Source organism: Tursiops truncatus, chromosome 14 (genome assembly GCF_011762595.2).
Source record: "Tursiops truncatus isolate mTurTru1 chromosome 14, mTurTru1.mat.Y, whole genome shotgun sequence".
NCBI lineage: Eukaryota > Metazoa > Chordata > Mammalia > Artiodactyla > Delphinidae > Tursiops > Tursiops truncatus.
Genome location: NC_047047.1, coordinates 4,933,942 through 4,953,582, shown reverse-complemented (window position 1 = coordinate 4,953,582; position 19,641 = coordinate 4,933,942). Strand labels below are relative to the sequence as shown.

The 19,641-nt window shown below is 49.2% G+C and overlaps 1 protein-coding gene across 50 annotated transcripts in view; it reads left to right on the top strand.

The window, feature by feature from the left end:
• The window catches only part of MAP4K4 (mitogen-activated protein kinase kinase kinase kinase 4), a 174,004-nt gene that overhangs the window by 133,249 nt on the left and 21,114 nt on the right, over positions 1 to 19,641 (top strand). For 4 of the 50 annotated variants that reach the window (XM_033838085.2, XM_073790974.1, XM_073790970.1 and 1 more), the window contains exons 13-22: positions 5,664 to 5,825; positions 8,135 to 8,221; positions 8,689 to 8,883; positions 9,717 to 9,878; positions 12,136 to 12,369; positions 13,303 to 13,409; positions 14,774 to 14,925; positions 15,850 to 15,947; positions 17,963 to 18,138; positions 18,524 to 18,644. In XM_033838085.2, the coding sequence (XP_033693976.1) occupies positions 5,664 to 5,825; positions 8,135 to 8,221; positions 8,689 to 8,883; positions 9,717 to 9,878; positions 12,136 to 12,369; positions 13,303 to 13,409; positions 14,774 to 14,925; positions 15,850 to 15,947; positions 17,963 to 18,138; positions 18,524 to 18,644 (1,494 nt within the window). The remainder of the gene's footprint in view (positions 1 to 5,663; positions 5,826 to 8,134; positions 8,222 to 8,688; positions 8,884 to 9,716; positions 9,879 to 12,135; positions 12,370 to 13,302; positions 13,410 to 14,773; positions 14,926 to 15,849; positions 15,948 to 17,962; positions 18,139 to 18,523; positions 18,645 to 19,641) is intronic. The other 46 variants (XM_073791007.1, XM_073790982.1, XM_073790979.1 and 43 more) reach the window with 18 other exon arrangements.

Genomic DNA, 19,641 nt, shown 5'->3' with positions numbered 1-19,641 from the left:
GCGAGTGTGTGTGAGCACAGGGTGCGCCTTCCACCCTCAGCTCCAGCCGTGCTGTGCACGGGGGCCTTGCTTTTGCCAGAGGGCCACTGTCCCGCCTCTCAGAAGTCCTCAGCTCTTAAATGTTCTTTTGGCATCCCAGTCTAGTGGTTTTTTCCTAGTTAAATTTTGTAAGCGTTATTCTAATTCAGCAAATGTTATTTGTTGCCTAAAGATGGGGAAGAGTTGTCTTTGGGGAGAAGCAAAGTAGTTTAGTAGTTTCTCTACTAAAGTTCATCAGAACTTGCACTTAACAAACTCAGGGGTTGCTGGTACACGTGCAGCCACATGACCTCCAAAGCTCTTGGAAATAGTCGAACCTGAAGAATAGATTGGTTCATTAAAGTTTAGTTTCTGTTAAAGCCCGTAAGTCCGGTGGAGTGTCTGTAAATGGACCCCACTATTATCAGCATGACCTATTTAGAAAAGTTCGAATTGTGAGATGAAAGCATTGCTTTTAAATACCAATCTAGAAAGAGAACTTAAATGTAATTAAAGCATAGTTGGAAAAGTACATATTTACTCAGGCATGCTTGGAAAAACTGAAGTAATAAGGAAATCGCTGTAATTGGAGCGATTTGGAAATCACTTTACAGCATCATGCCGTTTTTCAGTTTGTTTGGTTTTGTTTTTAAAGAAAGAATGGTTTAAAAAAATAAGAATGACAGTTTGAAAATGCCTCGAAGGATTTACATTTGCTGCTCTTAAAGGGGTTAACCTGAGCAGGCATGTTCGTTAGCGTCTCCTGGGTTTTGTTGCTTGAAATCACAGGCGGGAGGTTAATCTAGTGTGGATTGATGTTGCTTAGCTGATGGCTGGTGATATATATGTTTCATTTTTGTCCATTTTCTTTTGAAGTTCTGTTGCAAGAGGCCAGCTTTTCACATCAGTAATCTATTCAGGTATTTACTAAGGGCTTTCTTTAATCTTTAATTACCCCCGAACACACACACATACACACACGCCCCAGTTAAGGGCCTGTTCTGACTGTAGTGGTTTGTATGGTTGGAGTTTACATTTCTGCTCTTGGTCCAGTTTACAGCTTCAAATATGACAGCATAATGTGGAAGAGGACTCGGTAACTACATCGTTCTTGGCCTTGGCCATCAGTCTCCCGACCAGGGCTTGCTGAGTGGGCGAGTCCAGGGAAATTTACCACGTTCCACGTGGTCTTGTGGGTTTTTTATAAGTGTGTGGCTTACCTTACCTATAAGACTTGGAGGAGAGGGGCTGCGTCTGATTCACCTTCGTGTACCCATGCGCTTCACGACTATTTCTCAAATGGGTGAAGCAGCATTTGTGTCCTCGTTGTGTCTCTGGAAAGAAAGGACTTGTTCTGTGCACTTACAGCCGTTCTTGGGCTTGAGGTCTCTGATTTGAGTTCCGGAGCCGCCGTAAAGGGCTGGTAGAGCATCCTGAGGCCCAAGGCGTGTGTTGTGTAAAGTGTGAGGCTCTATCCGGATTAACGGTGACTATTCAAGCCCGCTGTGCAGCTTACTAGGTGATCCTGAAAAGACGGCTTTAGGATTTGGTTGGGCCTGGAGATACGGATGGATTCTTTAGGCTTATTCTAGATGCTAAATGTTAGAAAATCACGGCATCCTGGATGTTTACAGGGAGCGGGGTGGGGATGAGCGAAACACGCTCCCTACTTTTAAGGAGCTTATGGTCTTTGTTCGTGTGTTGATGGTGGTAACCAAGAGTATGAGACTTCCACAGGGCCAAAGAAGAGGACGCAGAAAAATCTTTAACTGAAAGATTCCAAGACACACAGCAAAAGGAGCGTGAAGGAAATAGAGACAATGTAGGGAACAGAGAAAATATCTCACACACATACATGTACACATGCCGAGAAATCTTAATATCCTTACAGAGAGAAGATATAAAAATCGTGAAACAAGACTATTCAGAAAAAAGTTTTTTAAAATTTTTAATAAATGCAAACTCCCAGAAAGTGCGGAGAGAAGATAAGTTTAGGGGGACTAGAACAGAAGAAAAACAGAATCAGTCCAGGTGGTTTGACTCCCATTTAACAAATGGTCCAGGAAGTGAACACCAGAGGGAGAACATGCAGCAGGAATTCAAGACAAGTTTCCAGAACTAAGAAATAATTTCTGAATTGAAAGCCTTACTGAGTACCCAGCCCAGCGAATGAGAAAAGCCGCCGTTCAGAGGCACATACGTCATCTTGAAAGCTTAGAAACTCAAGGATGAAAAGAGGATGGTAAAAGCTGCCGTCAGGGGAGCACATAGAGGGGTGTGGGTGTGGCTGCTACTAAGTGTCAAGGATCCACATGGGCAACATCAGAAAGTAGGAGGTGACACACCAGTGCTTTTGCGACTCTGAAGGGAAGTTGGTGCCCCCGGCCAGAAGTATATGCACAGCATGGGAGCAGAGCTTTTGTGACCTACAGAGTCTCTCAGGTCCTCTACTTGTCTTCACGCTTCCTCAGGAAACTACTAGAGGATGTGTTCCGCAAATAAGAGAGAAGTTGACAGGGGATCCTGTACAGGAGAGGGTCCAGAAGTGTTCCTAGGAAGCAGGTGGGCAGAAGGATGGGATGCCTGGAGAGCAGCCTGTTTAGATTGGCGCAGGAGAAGAGAAAGGGCTGTGAGAGGGTTCATCTCTAGAAGAAAGAAAGAATACCTGACCCATTTGACCATGTGGAAAGGAGTCTTACGGTGTAGACTTTACAGATGATGCTATGATGGGCCCATGAAAAAACAGGCAAACAAACAAGAATAAGGCAATTTTTTTACTATTTATGCATGTATGTATGTATGTATTTTGGACAGAATAACATAGATTTATTTACTCTTTTAAATATAAATTTTATTCTTTTAAATTTTTAAAAACTGGCCTCAGATTTTTATTCTCCAGGTAGTCACTAGTTAACAACAATCAAAACGGCACCATGGCATTTTAGATATAAGTGATCATGGGGCGGCAACATAGCAAATGTTAATAAATAAAAGAAAGGGTGTTAACAAAGATGTATATCTTATGGCTTGAGGATGGTTAAAGTCTAGTACTTTGATTAAAAATTTTTAAACACAAGTGAAAATGGAAAAGGCTACCTGTAAGGGCATTTGAAATTGAAAGTTAAAAATTCTTAGTAGCATTTAGTTAGATGAAGTCAAGGTTTCCCACCGGCCTGGGAGCCCTGCCCTCAGTGTAGTTGGAAATAACCCCCCGAAATGGATTCTGCACACTTCACCACGTTGGGGCTTCCTGCCTGGTGTGAGAACGAGTGCTTTCACTGAGGCGCCAGAGGATGTGCACAGGGCCCCGTCACTCCCCGGGACTCCGGGTGACCACAGCTCAGGGGTGCGAGGCAGGGGGTGAGCTGAGAAGGCTCCTGGGCGTGGGCTGGACCAAGGTCAGCCCTGCGCTCGGTGGGCCGAGGCAGCTGGAGTTGCTGGTGAGGGGCCAGCGTGTGGGAAGCCAGCTCCCGCGCTGCTTCACTCCCTCCCTCCGCTCTTCCTTTGCGATCTCCCGTTGTCTTCTCTGGAGACAGAAATTTGAACCTTGAGGCTGGTGTGAGGTGGACACTTGGCCGCATCTGGACTTAATGGCTGTGTGGCGGCCAGAGTGCAGCCCTGCTTCCAGGGCAGCGTGGCAGCTTCCAGGACTCTCACTGCAGTTTTTCTCCTTGTCTGGCTCTTTCTGGAAGAGTCCTTGCTGATAACAGCCAAGGCGTCAACTCTGCTTTTTTGAACTAAAGAATTCTTCAAGATTCTGTAAATAACAGGAGAGGAGAAAGCAAGTGAAGCCACGGCTTTTCTTTTTGTTTTGTGATCCCAGGGGGCTAAGTGGCACCTTTCCTTCAGCACCGTTCCTAAAAATTAAAGAATTTTGGTAGCCTCTGTGGTCTGTAAGGACAGGGCAGCGGGTGCATCTCTGAGGCTGTTGCGGTGATGTCTGTGGTCACGTGGCGTCGTTTAGTGCAGTGCAGCGGCCCAGAAAGGTTTTGAATCTTGCATTCCATCAGTAAAAAAAAATTGAGCATGTATCTGATAGAGATATATCTAGTAATTTTGTATCGTACTGATACATACATTATGAAACGTGCAAAAGTAGCTGTCTTAAAGAATGAGCTGGGAGTATAAGAACATAAAAGTTCTGGGTGTGTTTTTTGTTTTTTCTCCTCAACTCCGGTTGCCTTGCTGGCCTGTAGAGCCTGCTGGCAAACGTATCATCTCCCCCGGGAGGTGGGGAGGGAAAGGGAAAGCCCAGACCTTTCCGAGGGGGACGGTCCTCTGACAGTTCACTGCTTGTGAGACCTTGGCTCATAAGCAAGTCACGTTGTTACCTGAAGGTGGTAAAGTTCAGTGTATGATATCCTTCGCCTCTTCTGACCTGTTCGCTTGAATCTGATCGGCTTGAAAAGCTAAGGGGGAGTTTTGAGGGGTCGACACTGGTTGCCTTTCTTCTCTCTTCTGTTTTCCTTTTGTCTGACTGACTTTGAGCGGAATTGTTAGTCTCCACCTGCCTTCCTCTCTTGTGGCTGTGGTTCTAGAGCTGTGCTAGAGACAATTTAAATGTAAATTAACTTTAGTAAATTAAAACGAAAAACCCAGTTCCTCCCTCACGTGCTGGGCGCATTTCAGGTGCTGAGTAGCCGTCTGCAGCCGGCGGCCGCTGTGCTGAGATGGGGCGCCTCTCCATCCCAGGGGGCTGCACGGTGGCCGCATCACTTTGCAGGCCAGCACGCTGCACATTTGTGGGAGGAGTTGGTTGATTTATACTCTGCACGGTGGCAGTGCTTTACTGACAGATAGATGTCTGGGGCTGGATGAGAAGGGGCCAGACGTGTGCCCAGGGTCACGCTGCCAGGTACCGAGGGGTTGACAGATGGTCTGCGTTGGGAAAGGCTGTCGGAGCGAGTCTGGTGACTCAACGGCACCTTCCGCACCTGCTGATGGGAGGCAGGATGCTGTCTGATTAACGGTGGGAGGCACAGCAGCCCTCGACCTGGGGGCTTACCGCCCAGGTGACTCTGGACAAGTCACGTCTCTCTTCTTGAATCTGTTTCCTCCTCTGTGGAGTGGGAGTGAAGTGCTTCCTAGGTTTGTCATGAGAATCGTAGTAGGTAAAGGACACGGAAGGAAGACCGTTGGATACTTAGCACCGTGCGAGGCACAGCGTGAGCCTGTGCTCACGGCAGTCTATACATTCATGGTAATAATAATGGCATCTCTTATTCTCGTTGGTGTCACTTCTTCTCTCCCTGATGTGTGCCGCCTTTTTCCTCTTCTAAGTATTTCTCTCCTTTCTCTGCGCTATTTCTGTTCTCCTGTATTCATTTCTCTTCTCTTTCTTCTGACTAAAGGGCCCGGGGTAACCCTGTTAGTGATACTGAAGGATACAGCATTCCCTGTCCCCTCACTGCTGTGCTTCAGCGAAGAACGGGGAATAACTGATAGCACGTGAAACCCGGCTCTGACGGGTACTTCCAAGGAGGCTGGTGTGTGTGAGCGGAGGGGCAGTGTGCAAGTAGGTGGCCGGTGCAGGTGGGCTCCACGAGCTCTCCCTCTTGGCCTCTCCCCGTAACTGGTCAGCAGACCATCCTGCGTGCCGTGCCGTGGCTGCAGAGTCCGCTGACTGGGTCGCTTTACTTCCGTAGCAACAAAGGAGAGAGCGGGAGGCCAGGAGGCAGCAGGAGCGCGAGCAGCGGAGGCGGGAACAGGAGGAGAAGAGGCGGCTGGAGGAGCTGGAGAGACGGCGGCAGGAGGAAGAGGAGCGCAGGCGGGCGGAGGAGGACAAGAGGAGAGTCGACAGGGAGCAGGTGGGTCTGCAGGGGCCGCTCCGGCCGGGACCGCGGGGACTGGCACCGTGCGGAGCTGGGGGAGCCGGGGCAAAAAGCATGCACGCATGTGCACACGTGTTCAGGACTTTAGTCTGAAAATGCAGAAGCACGGTTGGAAGCATATTCACTTCAACAAACTGAATCTCTTGTCTTTACCGACAGATACAGAAATCGGTACACTTTAGAAAGCTCTTGAAACCAGCAGGGTGGTCTCCACTAGTATGAGGCCTGAAAGATTTCCGAATGTGTCTAATGAAATTTAAGACCAACTGTAAGACACTTCCTACGAGAAGTGTTGGAAGTGTCCAGCGACTAACCGAATATTTTAAGATGTATTCGCATATAATTCAGTACAGACATACGTGACGTTAGAACAGCTGATAACATTAGCCCAAAGCGATCAGATTTTAGCGATATTTGCAGCATGTTATTAACATCACATAAAGTTGCCTTTAGGAGTCTGATTCCTGAACCACCTGTGCAAGCAGAAATTGTGCTTTTTGTTGTCTGCGTTGTCCGCGTGAATCCCATCATAGCCTCTCTGCCTGTCATGTCTTTGAATTGATCACTCTTTGTTATGAGCTTTGAACAAGGAAACAGTATATGAAGGGGGACCAATTTAAATGATAGCTGAAGTTCATACTTAAAATGCTTGTAAACAGTGGTATTAGCTTCCAGATTTGATCATTCAGCTGCTCTCCTTGCCTCGGGTTTTCCCAGTGTTGGGTCTACATACTATTTTTCTGTTGAAATTTAAGTGATTCCCTTGATCTCTTACTTTACTGACGTTGTTGGCCTGTTAACTGTGGTGCGTTGAGTTTAGTTTTCATGTTCTGATTTATACTTGGGGACTACAAAGAGGAGAAAACATAAACTTGAGACAGTTGAGTCACGGAGGGATAATTCTCTGACCTTGATTGGGAGAAGAGGGTGTGAATGTAATCCTAACCTTCAGTGTTCTAATGGAGTCATTGGCTTTTGTGTATAGCAAGTATTCTTCACCTCTTCTTCTATAAAAATAGCATCAAAAGTCAGTTTTATTCCAAAATACTCCCCGTGTCAGCCGTGCTGTAGGAACCTGTCATTTCCGCATGAATGTGCATGTTTGTGGACATGTGTCATTGTCTGGTTGTTCCTGTGATGTGAAGGCAGAAAACCAGGGATGTAGTGACCTGAGCTCGCAGCTGTGGTTCAGCTCTGTCTGGCTCGGGAAGAGGGGAGCTGGGAGTCGGAGTCCTCTCAGTCGTCGGGGTTGGGGCGGGGCTTCCAGGCCCGGGACTGGAGCCTGGGTTGGAACCAGGGGGCCTTTGCCAGCGGCCCTGTGGATACACTTTACCCCAGATTGGCGTTTTTGGGCTAAATTTGCTTTGTAAGAAAAAAAGTTCCTGAAGAAATTTGTCATGATTTCTGCCCAGCATTCTCTCCGCCAGGACGAGTGGTTAACTAAAAACTCCTGTTCAGCCCAGATGTAGGACTGCTTTTATCTTAAGGTGTGCGCCTCAGTCGGCAGTAGACACTGTAAATAAATAATCTGAATTCAAAATAAAATTTCTCCTCCCAGACCCCTCAATCTGCTCCTCTTCCAGAGTAGTGAGCTTTTCCCCTGTTGACAAAGAAGGAGATAGATGTCTTTTATTTGTGAAATGTTCCTACTTTGCGAAGTGATTTCACGCCTATTTCATACTTGAGCCCCCCCCCAAAATCCTGAGAGCTGGGAGAGAATATTCTCGATACGGGCTTGCTAGAGACTAATCTGCTGTCGTAGATCAAGGTCTCCAGCCCATCAAATATGCATGCTCCTTCAAGGTTGGGTTTTTCCTCTTTATGTAACGTCCTTTGGATGTGTTTTTGTTGTTACAGAGCTTTATCGTTCTCTTCCCGTTGAAAACGTGTCACCTCACGCCTGTCTCCCCTTTCTCTCTCTCTCTCTCTCTCCCTCTCTCGCTCCCTTTATCTCTCTCATAGACACACACACACACACACACACACACACACACACACACACACACACACACACACACACACACACACACACACACACACACACACACACACACACACACACACACCCCCCTCGCTGAGTGCGTGTCATCATTTATTAGACTCTTTAGATCTTAGAGACTAATTCGAAGTTCTTGGGGAAATCCTCGGCAGTAGGCTTGTCTGAGCCATTGATCGCTCAGTGGATTACCCCAGATGATCGGGCGGATGGTTCTGGGCGCCCCAGCAGGTGGTTCTGGTGCTTTCCTTGGGGCTCCGTTGATTGCCGGCTGATTTCTGTGTGACAGGAGTATATCAGGCGGCAGCTGGAAGAGGAGCAGCGGCACCTGGAACTCCTTCAGCAGCAGCTGCTCCAGGAGCAGGCCATGCTACTGGTAACGCCCCGCGCTGGCCCCGTCCCGTAGCTAGGGCTCCCCGCGCTGGGCAGAGCCGGGCCCACGTCGGGGCGGCTTCTGGTTACCTCTTTATTTCCCGTTGCTGAGTTAACTGTTCTCGTTTGGTAGATAGACGAGGTTTTGCACAGCACCTGGCATTTGGTGAACAGGCTAGAATGCCAAGAGCTGGCGGTTCAAGGCGCGTGCCGTAGGACCCGTACCTAGAGTACTCCAAGTGTCCTTTGAAACCGCTGAGACCAGCGTTTCCTTGGGTTCTCTCTTACTCTGTCCAGTGACAGTATGCTTAGCGACAAGCTGTCAGGTTTTCCCACAGGTAACCTGCCATTTTACAGCCCGGCCGTTGTGCTCTGTCACCAAACAAGTGTCGGTGAACGCCGGGCTGGGGAGAAGTGAGCCGGGGCGAGGTGGGTGCCGGGCCCCGGACTGAGTGTCCCTCTCCCCCCAAGGAGTGCCGCTGGCGGGAGCTGGAGGAGCAGCGGCAGACGGAGCGGCTCCAGAGGCAGCTGCAGCAGGAGCAAGCCTATCTCCTGTCTCTGCAGCATGAGCCCCGGAGGCCGCCCCCGCCGCCGGACAGGAGCAAGGCCGGCCTGCACGGCGCCGAGCCCAAGGCCCAGCACGAGCCCGCCGACCGGGCCCGCGAGGTACGGCCCCCGCCGTTCCGGGCGCGCTCCCAGGGCACAGGGCGGGGCCTCTTCTCTGCTTAGTGTCTGTCTAGAGGGGAGCGGAGCGCCTCAGAGCTTTGCAGATCTCGGGGGACCTGGACGCTGACCAAGAGACGGAAAGAGAGGAGGCTGTGTGGCAGCATTTTTCTTTGTGCTGTAAATGATGGGCAGGGTGGCCTGTCGTCTGTTTTTCCAAAACTGCCGCGAGGATGGAGCCTGCCTGGGCCCGATTCACTGGCTTTTCGGTGATCAGGGTTTGCTACTGAACTGGGGCGTCTGGGCTCCCAGAGCTTCCCAGGGAGGATGCGATGAAGCAGGACCGCTCCTCGGACCCTGGCAGGGTGGGCTGGGCGGGCTGCAGAGTGCGGGATGCTGGCCCGGGCGGGGGCATCCTCCCGCCATGCCGGCCCTCACACGGCACATTCTAGGAGCAAGTGTCCTGCTTGTTCTGCAGTGCCTTTATTTTTCGTGGAATGAAACGTGTGTTAGATTCCTGGTGACGTTCTTTTAATCTTTAATCCGTGGGTTTAGTTGGTTGCGACAGATTAATTCTTTTCCTAGTTTATCTTCACGTGCAATCCTAGACTTCTTGCCGGGGGAGATTTTAAAGGCTGCCTCTCTAAATTTCTGTCTTCGTGAATATTCCGTACTCTGCATCAGATCCTAGTCTAGTGTTATATGCCTCCTCTCTTTTCTTGTAGTTGAGGAAAACAGAAGACTTCTTTTTAGACTCCTTCCACTTTCAGGCTTTCTTCGGTATCTCTGCTTTTTTCTACTAACCCTGAGTTATGTCTTCTAATTCTCTGACGCAGGTGGAAGATAGATTTAGGAAAACTAACCACAGCTCCCCTGAAGCCCAGTCTAAGCAGACAGGCAGAGTATTGGAGCCACCAGTGCCTTCCAGATCAGAATCTTTTTCCAATGGCAACTCCGAGTCTGTGCACCCTGCCCTGCAGAGACCAGCCGAGCCACAGGTAGAACGGCCAGTTGGCTGTGGGTCAAGGAGACGCACACAGAGGCTCACTGAGCCACCAGCCTGCTTGAACCGCTCAGTTTGGTTTGTTACCGCATTTAGAGAGAGAGGAGTTTAGCAGAGGGAGTTTAGACTAAAGAGGACGTAGCCTCAGTTGATAGGGAAAAACAGGAATTTCTTTTTAAGGATTGATGTACTTATTAAGAATATCTGGATTCGGTGATTTCTTCTTTCTGTCTGACTTTTTGCCTTCCCTGACTCAGATGTTCGTAAACAAGTGCCTCCTTACTCAAATACAGAGACTTTTCAGTTTAGTTTTTAGAAAGTTAGTGTCGTAAGTACATAGAGGGAGACTTTTTCTTAACCTGGGGTCCTTGGCTCCCAGCCAGTTCTACGAGTGGGCGGCCCTGAAATTCCACGTAAAATTTTTTTGATTTGTCCAAATGTACATATATTTTTGGGAAGAGGGCCTTTTATCAGATTCTCAAAAGGTTCAACATCCAAAAAAGGTTACGGCCCGGTGGGTTGGGTGTGGGTTTTCCCGAAGTAGGTCAGGCTAGAGGCCACTGGGTCGGCCTCAGCATTCGGCCTTGCCCAGGTCGGGGACCTCCGTGCTGTCTGGCGGAGAAAGCGGACAGCAGAGATGACGCATGTCGGAGATCCCAGAGATCCTTAAGACGCTGGTTCCCACTCCTGCTGAAAATCATTGACTTTCAGGCATTTTGCTCCCTGCAGCCGTGTCATCCGGAGTACTGGGCACAAGTCCTTGAGCCCGAGTTTACCTGTCACTGATGTTTGCATGTGTTGGGGGACGGTAGTGGTAGCGGTGGTGTTCACACAAACCCGGATGAGGACTTGAATGCGCTTTACAATAAAGATCCTTGGTATGGAGCAGTTTTACAGTAAAAAGAAGACCCAGGATTAAGCTTAGCAGGGGGGCGGGTGTTGGGAGGTTGGTGTTTACGTGAGACCAGCAGTGTCTTGATTCACAGAAGAGCTGACGCACAAGCCACTGGGCAACTCCAGAGAGTGAGGAGTGGAAAGAAGAAGGATGCAGAAGACAGCAGGACAGGATGAAGGGGGAAAGGGAGGGGAATGGGGACAAGGAAAACAGGTTTGATGAACGTTATACTTACCGTAAATAGAAAATCTTTATGTGGCCACTAACAGTTTAGAAAATAGGAGTTCATGAATTGTGTAGACTGCTTTTTATACTGCTGACTAATTAACGTAGGGCCAGGAAAAAGAGTCCCTTTTCTATCTAAAGTTGCTTTTGGCCAAAAGCTGTACTTACGAAAACATTCTTTCGGAACCAATTCTGGATCTTAACGCTTGGCAAGGTTGAGCCAATCCTGATTTGGTATTTCCTGTTTTTATTAAATGTGATGATGTAATAGATATATAGCTAGAATTATGTAAATTTCCACATTGAACAGTTATTTTAAAACAAAAAGTATAATTTCAAGAAAATGCAGATTGTTTCAGAGATTGCTTTTCCAACTTGGAAGTGACCAGATGAACTCAGTTGCCAAGGACCTGTCTTATTTCTTCAGTTGTCAGGTAGAAGGAATACCCCCCTCAGCAGTCCTTTTAGGGAATCCTAGCGCTGAATAGGATACAAAGAAATCAAAGTTCTTTTTTTTTCTAACTAATACAAAGATATGTGGAGTTCTGTGGGGTCGGAGTGTTTTAAGACTTGGGACAAGAAAGAAGGAAAATCGGTGGTGTATTTGGAAAGCTGGCTGTTTTTAAGTTACACTCTTACAATCTGTCCAAACATGCGGGGTTGGTCTTTGCACAGTAAACATGTGGCTCTGTTGTTACTTGGTCAGACGTCTTGCCCTGCCAGGTAACGGGAGGGTGGGTAGAGAGGTTTGCACGTGTGGCGATGTCCGTCCTGCGGTCTCCTCCCTCTCTGCCTGTCCACGCTGCTTTGACGCAGAAATGCATGCCGCACATTGCCTCCTCCGACAGGAGCGCTGTGAGGCTTTTGTTTTTTTTTAATCTTCACGTTTACTGCTCTCTAACATTTGTCTGGATATTAAGAGTTTTCCTTATAAATGTACATTTGTTCTTTTCTACATATTGTGCTCCCCAGACCACCTCTCCACTTAGAGCATAACTGTCGTACTGCTTGGCTGACCTAGTCCTGACTGCCTCCTGTGCGTTGCCCCGGCTCCCGCTTTGGATTTGGTATTGACCAGAAAAGCGTTTTCTGCAGAACGCATTGAATGTTTTGTGTTTTGTTTTCTTGTAAGGTACAGTGGTCCCACCTGGCATCTCTCAAGAACAGTGTTTCCCCTGTCTCGCGATCCCATTCCTTCAGTGACCCTTCTCCTCCCAAATTTGCACACCACCATCTTCGCTCTCAGGACCCATGTCCACCTTCCCGCAGTGAGGTGCTAAGTCAGAGTTCTGACTCTAAGTCGGAGGTACCCGACCCCGCCCAAAAGGCTTGGTCTAGATCAGACAGTGACGAGGTCCCTCCAAGGGTAAGGAGCAGGAAGACAGACGTGCGCTTCTTTTTCCTTTTCGTTATTTTTAAAACATTATTTATTTCAATTAAGGGTGTGGTGACGTCACCAGAATTAAGGGGCAATGGCAGAGGAACTTTTGACGGTGGGGAGAAAATTCCATAGTGAGGCAGTTAGGTTCAGCCATCGGCCAGTTACCTTTTCATTGCTGTCGCTGACTCTGTACTTAAGCACAAGGGACCCAAGTAACTTAAGAGTACATCTATAAAGGGTACGCTTCTAGAACAGACCGAATCCAAATTTGTTTTAGCAGCTGTCGTGTTACGTGCATACAAAAGCTGTCAATTGCTTTGCACCATTAATTAGTATCAAAATTTTCAGAAAAGGTATTATAAGGGAAAAAATTAACATAAATGTTCCAAAAAATGATTTTTTTTTAATTGAGGGATTTTTGTTTTTGTGTTTTTTTTAATTCCATGTTTTTAAAATTTTTGGTTTGGTAATTACTTAACGCTGAAATTAAACAAAAAGACACATTTTATTTTTCCTCCACTTGGAATTTGCTTCCTCTGAGTATTTTCTTGCTTCCTACATTCTTCGTTTCTCGCTGATCCATTTGTAGGCCATTGTTTGGTTTCTTTGAGCTTGTTTTCCTGATTCTCACATTATCTCAGTAAGACGCTTTGTACGTGCCCTGCCACCAAGCTTCAGTGCCAACATCATTTAAATGTGGTTAGGAGCATAGAAAGGTTGTCCCAGTGCCTTTGACGGCTTGGACTACTCTTCTGTTGTATCACTGGAGGGCGGAGAAAGATCAGGGGTTGGGGGTAGGTCGGTGATAGCAAGGCTAAGGTAACTAGGACTGCCTTAGAGACATGTGTGGTAGGGAGTAGTCTTTTCTTCTCCTCCTCATGTTTTCAGTAATTTAATTGCTGTATTTTGTACCCAAAGGTTCCTGTGAGAACGACGTCCCGGTCCCCCGTCCTGTCCCGTCGGGATTCCCCACTGCAGGGCAGTGGGCAGCAAAACAGCCAAGCAGGTCAGAGAAACTCCACCAGGTAAGAGAAGAGCGAAGCTTAGGGGCAGACTTACTACACAGTGTCCTGCAGTCTTCTACCGTCTGCTTGCATAAAAATGCTCATAAACGTGGACGTTCTGGGGCAAAGAGGTGATCCGTGTGTAAAGAAAATGCCGTGAAGTCCATTCATGTGAATGACATCAAATTGATCTGCGGTGAAAAGAGAGATTAAATCCGACTGTGTATTGCAGCAGTTTTAAGGTGAAAACTGCCTGTCTCAGTGAGAGTAACAGGAAGGAACAGCAGGGAAGGGGGGATTCTAAGGGAATTGTAACCCGAGAGGACTTGCTATCCAAAGGATGTCTGGGGGCTCTGGGAGTGTATGGAAATCGCACACAGGCTACGGAAGAAAGGGAGTGGTTGACTTGGAGTTGGCAAGAAACTCGAGAATTAACCACAAAGTATTTTTCAGGTTCTGGAGCCGTTCTGTTTTATATGGGAGCTGTTAGCCACATGAGGCTACTTAAATTTGAATTGAAGTTAATTAAAATTACATAAAATTAAAACTTAATTTCCTTAGCTGAGCTAGCCACATTCCAGGGGCTCCTTACCTCACGTAGCCGGTGGCGACCGTATTCCCAGCGGTAGCAATATTGTCATCACCTCCGTTCCGTCGACCAGCAAGCACCGTTTTAGAGGAAGGAAAGGTCGTCTTGAGTGTTTTGTACTCTGGTCATCGCTGAACCTCTGTACTTGGTGTCTCGCTATATAACGTGAGGGAGTGGAGTGGGTGACAGCCCAGAAGCTGCAGAGAGAGAGCTTTCTGAGCCTGCAGTGGTCAGGGTGGGCTGCGGGGTTCTCCTGTGCCCGAGCCCGTGTGTTAATTCTTACCTAGAAAACTCATGCTGTGGTGTGTCGACGGCAGGGATACACCGTGGCCCATGTGGGGTCACATTTCCAGCCCAGAGCACGAAAGAACGAGCGTACTGCCTAAGTGTCAGTTCTTGAGAGCCGTGAGGGGTGGTGGTCGGCACTGGCACTTTGTGTGTAGTTTGATTTTGTGTGTAATTATGTAAGTGGAATTTTTCATAGTAAGAAACTGAGTTTGTAGCTGAGACAGAACTAGTGACACTTCTAGACCAAACAGTAGCGTTTCCTCTCACACCCAGAGAAGATTTGTCTGCTAATGGTAGAATCTCTTTTAGCATTTTGGGTTTGTTAAGATATCTGAGATAAAACCAATGAATAATGCCACTGTAACTTTTGGTGAATTTCACGTTAAATGCTGTTGGTAGGCTGATTTTCTCATTATCCCTGCGTTCGAATGACATGGTGCGTATGTTTATAATTTGACCCTGCGTCTTGGGATGATGCATTAGCTGTTCTCGTCGTCTTCTCCAACAGCAGCATCGAGCCCAGGCTGCTATGGGAGAGAGTGGAGAAGCTGGTGCCCAGGCCTGGCAGTGGCAGCTCCTCGGGGTCCAGCAACTCAGGATCCCAGCCCGGCTCCCACCCTGGGTCTCAGAGCGGCTCCGGGGAGCGCTTCAGAGTGAGATGTAGGTTGCCTACCTTTCCTTTTCCCTGTGCCTGTTCACGGTATCGGGCTCCAATCAGTACAGTTGACCCTTGAACACCCAGGGGTTAGGGATACCCCCCACCAGTTGAAAATCCTCATCTGTAGTCGACCCTCTGTACCCCCGGTTCCTCTGCATCCGTGGTTACACGCCCATGGATCCAACCAGCTGTGGGTCCTGTAGTACGGAATTATTTACTGTTGAAAACGATCCACACGTGAGTGGACCTTCGAACTTCCAGCCCGTGTGTTCAAGGGTTGACTGTATTTGGAAATCCTTTTCAATCATGGGAAAGACCTGTGATTTTTCACAGCTGCGTATTATGAATACAAAACAGTGTTTCAGTGTAGGTTTGCTGGTGACACTAATAATAGTCGTCATAATTTTAATAGTAAAGAGTGAGGTTTTGAGAGCTTACGCATGCTGAGTACTGTCCATGCATTGTCTCATTTAATCCTTACAGTAACCCCAGGAGATGGGTATATATTGTCTCCACTTTACAGATTCAAGTAACTGCAGATTAGTGAGTTTACGTAACTCGTCCAAGGTGATTAGCGAAATATCCAAGCTGAGATTTGAACCCACTCTTCTGAGTCTAAACTCCATCGGTATTGTCATCAGTATTGGTTATCTTAACCTACTCATAAGAATAGATTAGTGGAAATTCCCTCTACTGTGTTATTGATGTAACGTCACAAGGAGTTGTGAACACGTGTTACTGCAGTGTGACAGTCGAGGGTTCTCGGGAAGGAGTCACAAACCCCGGGGTTCAGACCAGTGCGTGGAGACCTTGCTGTGAGCAAGGCTAATGAGGGGAGAGGATGGGGGCCAGGGGGGCTGGGTGGCTTCGTGGCCCACACTCAGATGTGTACGTGACTTGGCCTTTCTTGTCTCTGAACTTCGCAGCGTCATCCAAATCTGAGGGCTCGCCATCTCAGCGCCTTGAAAATGCAGCAAAAAAGCCTGAAGATAAGAAGGAAGTTTTTAGACCTCTCAAGCCCGCTGTAAGAATTGCACAAAATCCATTTTACTCATTTCAAACTCGAGTGAGATCTTTCTATTAAAGCCTTCTCCTTGCGCGGCCTGCAGGCCTCCCTGTGGGGTCTCGCAGGTTTGAGGGGTTATAAGGAAAGCTGTAAACCTTGGCCCACTTGTGCCGCTGCCCCCCACCCCCGCCGCCACTTAGTCATTTAAAAAATACAAAAGAAAGAAAAGCCTTCTATCTCTTTGCTTGGCATCAGCCTTTACATGCTCTTGATGAGTGGGCATCTAAAATACTGGCTTTTGGAAGAGATGTTTTTCCACCACCGTCTTAAACTCTCCCATGGTTTAAATGCTGCCCTTTGGTATGTGGGGCGGCGGCGTGGCTGTTCCTCTCCTCCTTAGTCCTCGACGCAGTAGCTGCCCGTCACTGGGCGCACTGGGGGTTTGAGCCTGCTGGGGTGGTTTTGTCTCCCGCTTGCATTGATTTCTGTGCCCCCCTCCCCCCTTCTTTCCTCCCTGCTTCCTGTGCTGTGGGTTCCTCCTCACCGATGGCTTCTCTGGCTCGATGGGACCCCGCTGACCGAAGGGCGAAGTGGTAAGCGCCGTCTGAACAGCTCAGCGTCGGGGCAGCATTCTAACCTTAGCCTGCATTCGACCTGCATGCCTCTTCCTTCCTCAGCTTGCTCTCTTCTAGAATTAGAAATCCTGAATGTTTGCTGCATGTTTTTTAACACCCCAGATTTGCTGCATGCGTTCATTCTTATTATTAAATACGGCCCTTTAAAGTCACTTGAACAAAAAGCCGCAGCTGTTCTCGGGAAGTCGCGAGCGGGACTCAAGGCCAGTCCTTGCTCGCTTGTCTCAGAGGCTCAGGCTCCAAGGAAAGAAGCGTGTTCTCAACTGGTGAGAAGCAGCGACGCCAGAAGGAAAAGGAAGAGTGGCCACATAGCCTGCCTTCCAAAAACCACTACTTTTTAAGTGAAAATTTTAAGTGGAAAGATACGTACGTTGAACTTCTGTATGAAAATGTAGAATAGAGATCATAGTCAAGCTCAGAAGTTATATTTGGATAGTCGATCGGGTCTCACAGTGTCTGCATGTAGAAGAGGAAAGGGAACTGAAGCCCTCGTGAACAGCAGCGCTGACCCCGGGCCGCTTCCCCCTCCAGCGTGCACGCTCGAGGCAGCGGCGGGGTAGCCTGCCCAGCTGCCTTCCCACGGCCAGACACACAGCAGCGCTTTCTCCCAGCACACGTCAGGAACTTTGTTCACGTACATGGCAAGTTCTTGGCCCTCGGTTAAGCCAGATGTGAGCCGTACACTGTGCTCACTTCACTCTCATTTTTCTGCGAGTTGGAAATTTTTAAAAATAAAAGTTGGAGTTAAAAACCTCACCAAATAAGTACTTGAAATCACTCCTGTTTAACTAAAATCTTGCTTTCTGCAAAATCTCCTCAGAAGACTTTGTCACAGGGGCGGGCGTCTTTATAACACACTACCAAGGTCTGTCTGCACACAGCTGTTGATCCAGAGTTTTATAGCCGGAGAAGAATGCTCTCGGCTCTTGTTTTTTTCCGGCTGTGAGGACTTTTTTTTTTTTTGCGGTACGCGGGCCTCTCCCTGTTGTGGCCTCTCCCGTTGCGGAACACAGGCTCCGGATGCGCAGGCTCAATGGCCATGGCTCATGGGCCCAGCCGCTCCACGGCACGTGGGATCTTCCTGGACCGGGGCACGAACCCGTGTCCCCTGCATCGGCAGGCGGACTCTCTACCACTGTGCCACCAGGGAAGCCCCACCACCTTGGACTTTTAAAAAAATCTTTTCTATCTTTTGTTTTATCTTTTTGACTTTTCTTGCTCTCGTCTTTTCTATCGAAAGCTTTGCGAGCTCCCCTCCGTGATACCAATGAACAGCCTGCAAGGCAGTTTGGCAAAGCTGGCGCGGCCGTTTGATAGATAGTGAGAACGAAGCGCTTGGCCCTGCGCTGTTTCCCCGTCGCTCTCCCGCCTGACCCTCTCTTCTGTCTCCTGCACTAGGACCTGACGGCCCTGGCCAGAGAGCTCCGAGCGGCGGAAGACGTGCGGCCGCCGCACAAGGTGACAGACTACTCGTCGTCCAGCGAGGAGTCCGGGACAACGGATGAGGAGGACGACGACGTGGAGCAGGAAGGCCCCGAGGAGCCCACCTCGGGGCCGGAGGACGCCCGAGCCGCGTCAGTCCCGCCCTGCTTCAGGGGGGATGCGTGTCCCCACCGGGCCTTCTGTCCACTTGGGACCAGTTGTTGAAAACCTGTCCTCTGATCCTGTGAACAGTTAACATTTCCCCGTCGTGCAGTCAGCAGCAGACGGCCTTTCTGTTTTCCCCTTTCTCTTCGTTGGTGTGTGTGCATGTCAGGGCCTCTCCCAGTACTCCGTGTGTTTCATTTCTTCCTCTTAATTTGAGGCTGTGAAAAAAGGGAAACGGCAGTTCATTTCCCTAGAGGAAACTTTATGCCTGTAGCCCGATCTCATCTTAGAACTCCGAGAAGGTGAAAAATCTCGACGGTATATCCTCGGCTCGTGGTCATGGCCCTTCACGTCTGGATTTTGTCTCAATAGGTCATCTCTGAACTTGAGCAACGGTGAGACGGAGTCCGTGAAAACGATGATCGTCCACGACGACGTGGAGAGTGAACCAGCCATGACCCCGTCCAAGGAGGGCACCCTGATTGTCCGCCAGGTACCCGCGTCCTCTCTCCTCGTTGGAGGCTAGCTTCTCCTGTAGTCATTAACCCACTTGCTCATTCACTCACTCATGCTGTTTCTACATCATCGTCTGTTCTCACCTAACAAGAGACCCGGAGGGTAGCGTCGTGTGCTGCATGCCCCGAGGCGGCCAGCGGGGACCCCCCCTGCCCCGCTCGCCTGCATGTCACGCGGCAGCCCTCATTCCAGCAGCCCACGGGCCCCACGGTCTGCATCTGAGCACAGAGAAGCCGCAGGGGGCACGCCACGGCCTGCAGCGGGTCTGCAGCCGGGCAGCAGGGATCTGCGCGGAGCTCTCAGCTCCGAGGCCGGGGGTCTGCGGCGGGAGCCGGCTAGGCAGGCAGGAAGGAGCTGCCCGGGGGCCGGGAGCCGGAGCAGGGGGGGCGCCTCTCTTCTGTGCTCCGGGCGTTAGGCTCCTCCCTCGTTGAATATTAATGGTGTGCCACCCAGGTGTGCTCCGTTTGGATTACCAAGTTTTACAAGGGTCTGTTCATTTCTTAGCTCAGGTGGAAGAAAGGGACGTGCTTCTCATTTAAGTGGAGCAGGGCACCTGTGCAGCACTTTGGACTTTTCCCTGCGTGTGTTTCATGCTCTGGCATTGCATTCGTATGGAAAGCGGGAAGGGCCTGGTCCGGACAAGACCAGGATTCAAAGAGGTGACGGGTACTTTCTAGAGCTTTAGACAGATTTAAAAAGGAAAGAGAAAAGCCAGTGGTTTTGGTAACAGCAGCTCCTGTGGCAGGTAAACCAGATGAAACACCCGCCGTTTGGGTTCTGCGGTCACCAGATGCGGTGCCGTGAGTTCTGTTGGCTCAGCCTAGGCATTTGGCGAGGAAGCGTGAGCAGCTCAGGCTGATTTCCTCCAGTCGTCCCTTGATGACGTAACAGAGTTGAGAGTCACACAGCACCGCCAGCAGTCAGGTATCAGTAGGGTCTTCGGCAATGCTAGCGGCGCGCGAGCGAGACCAGTG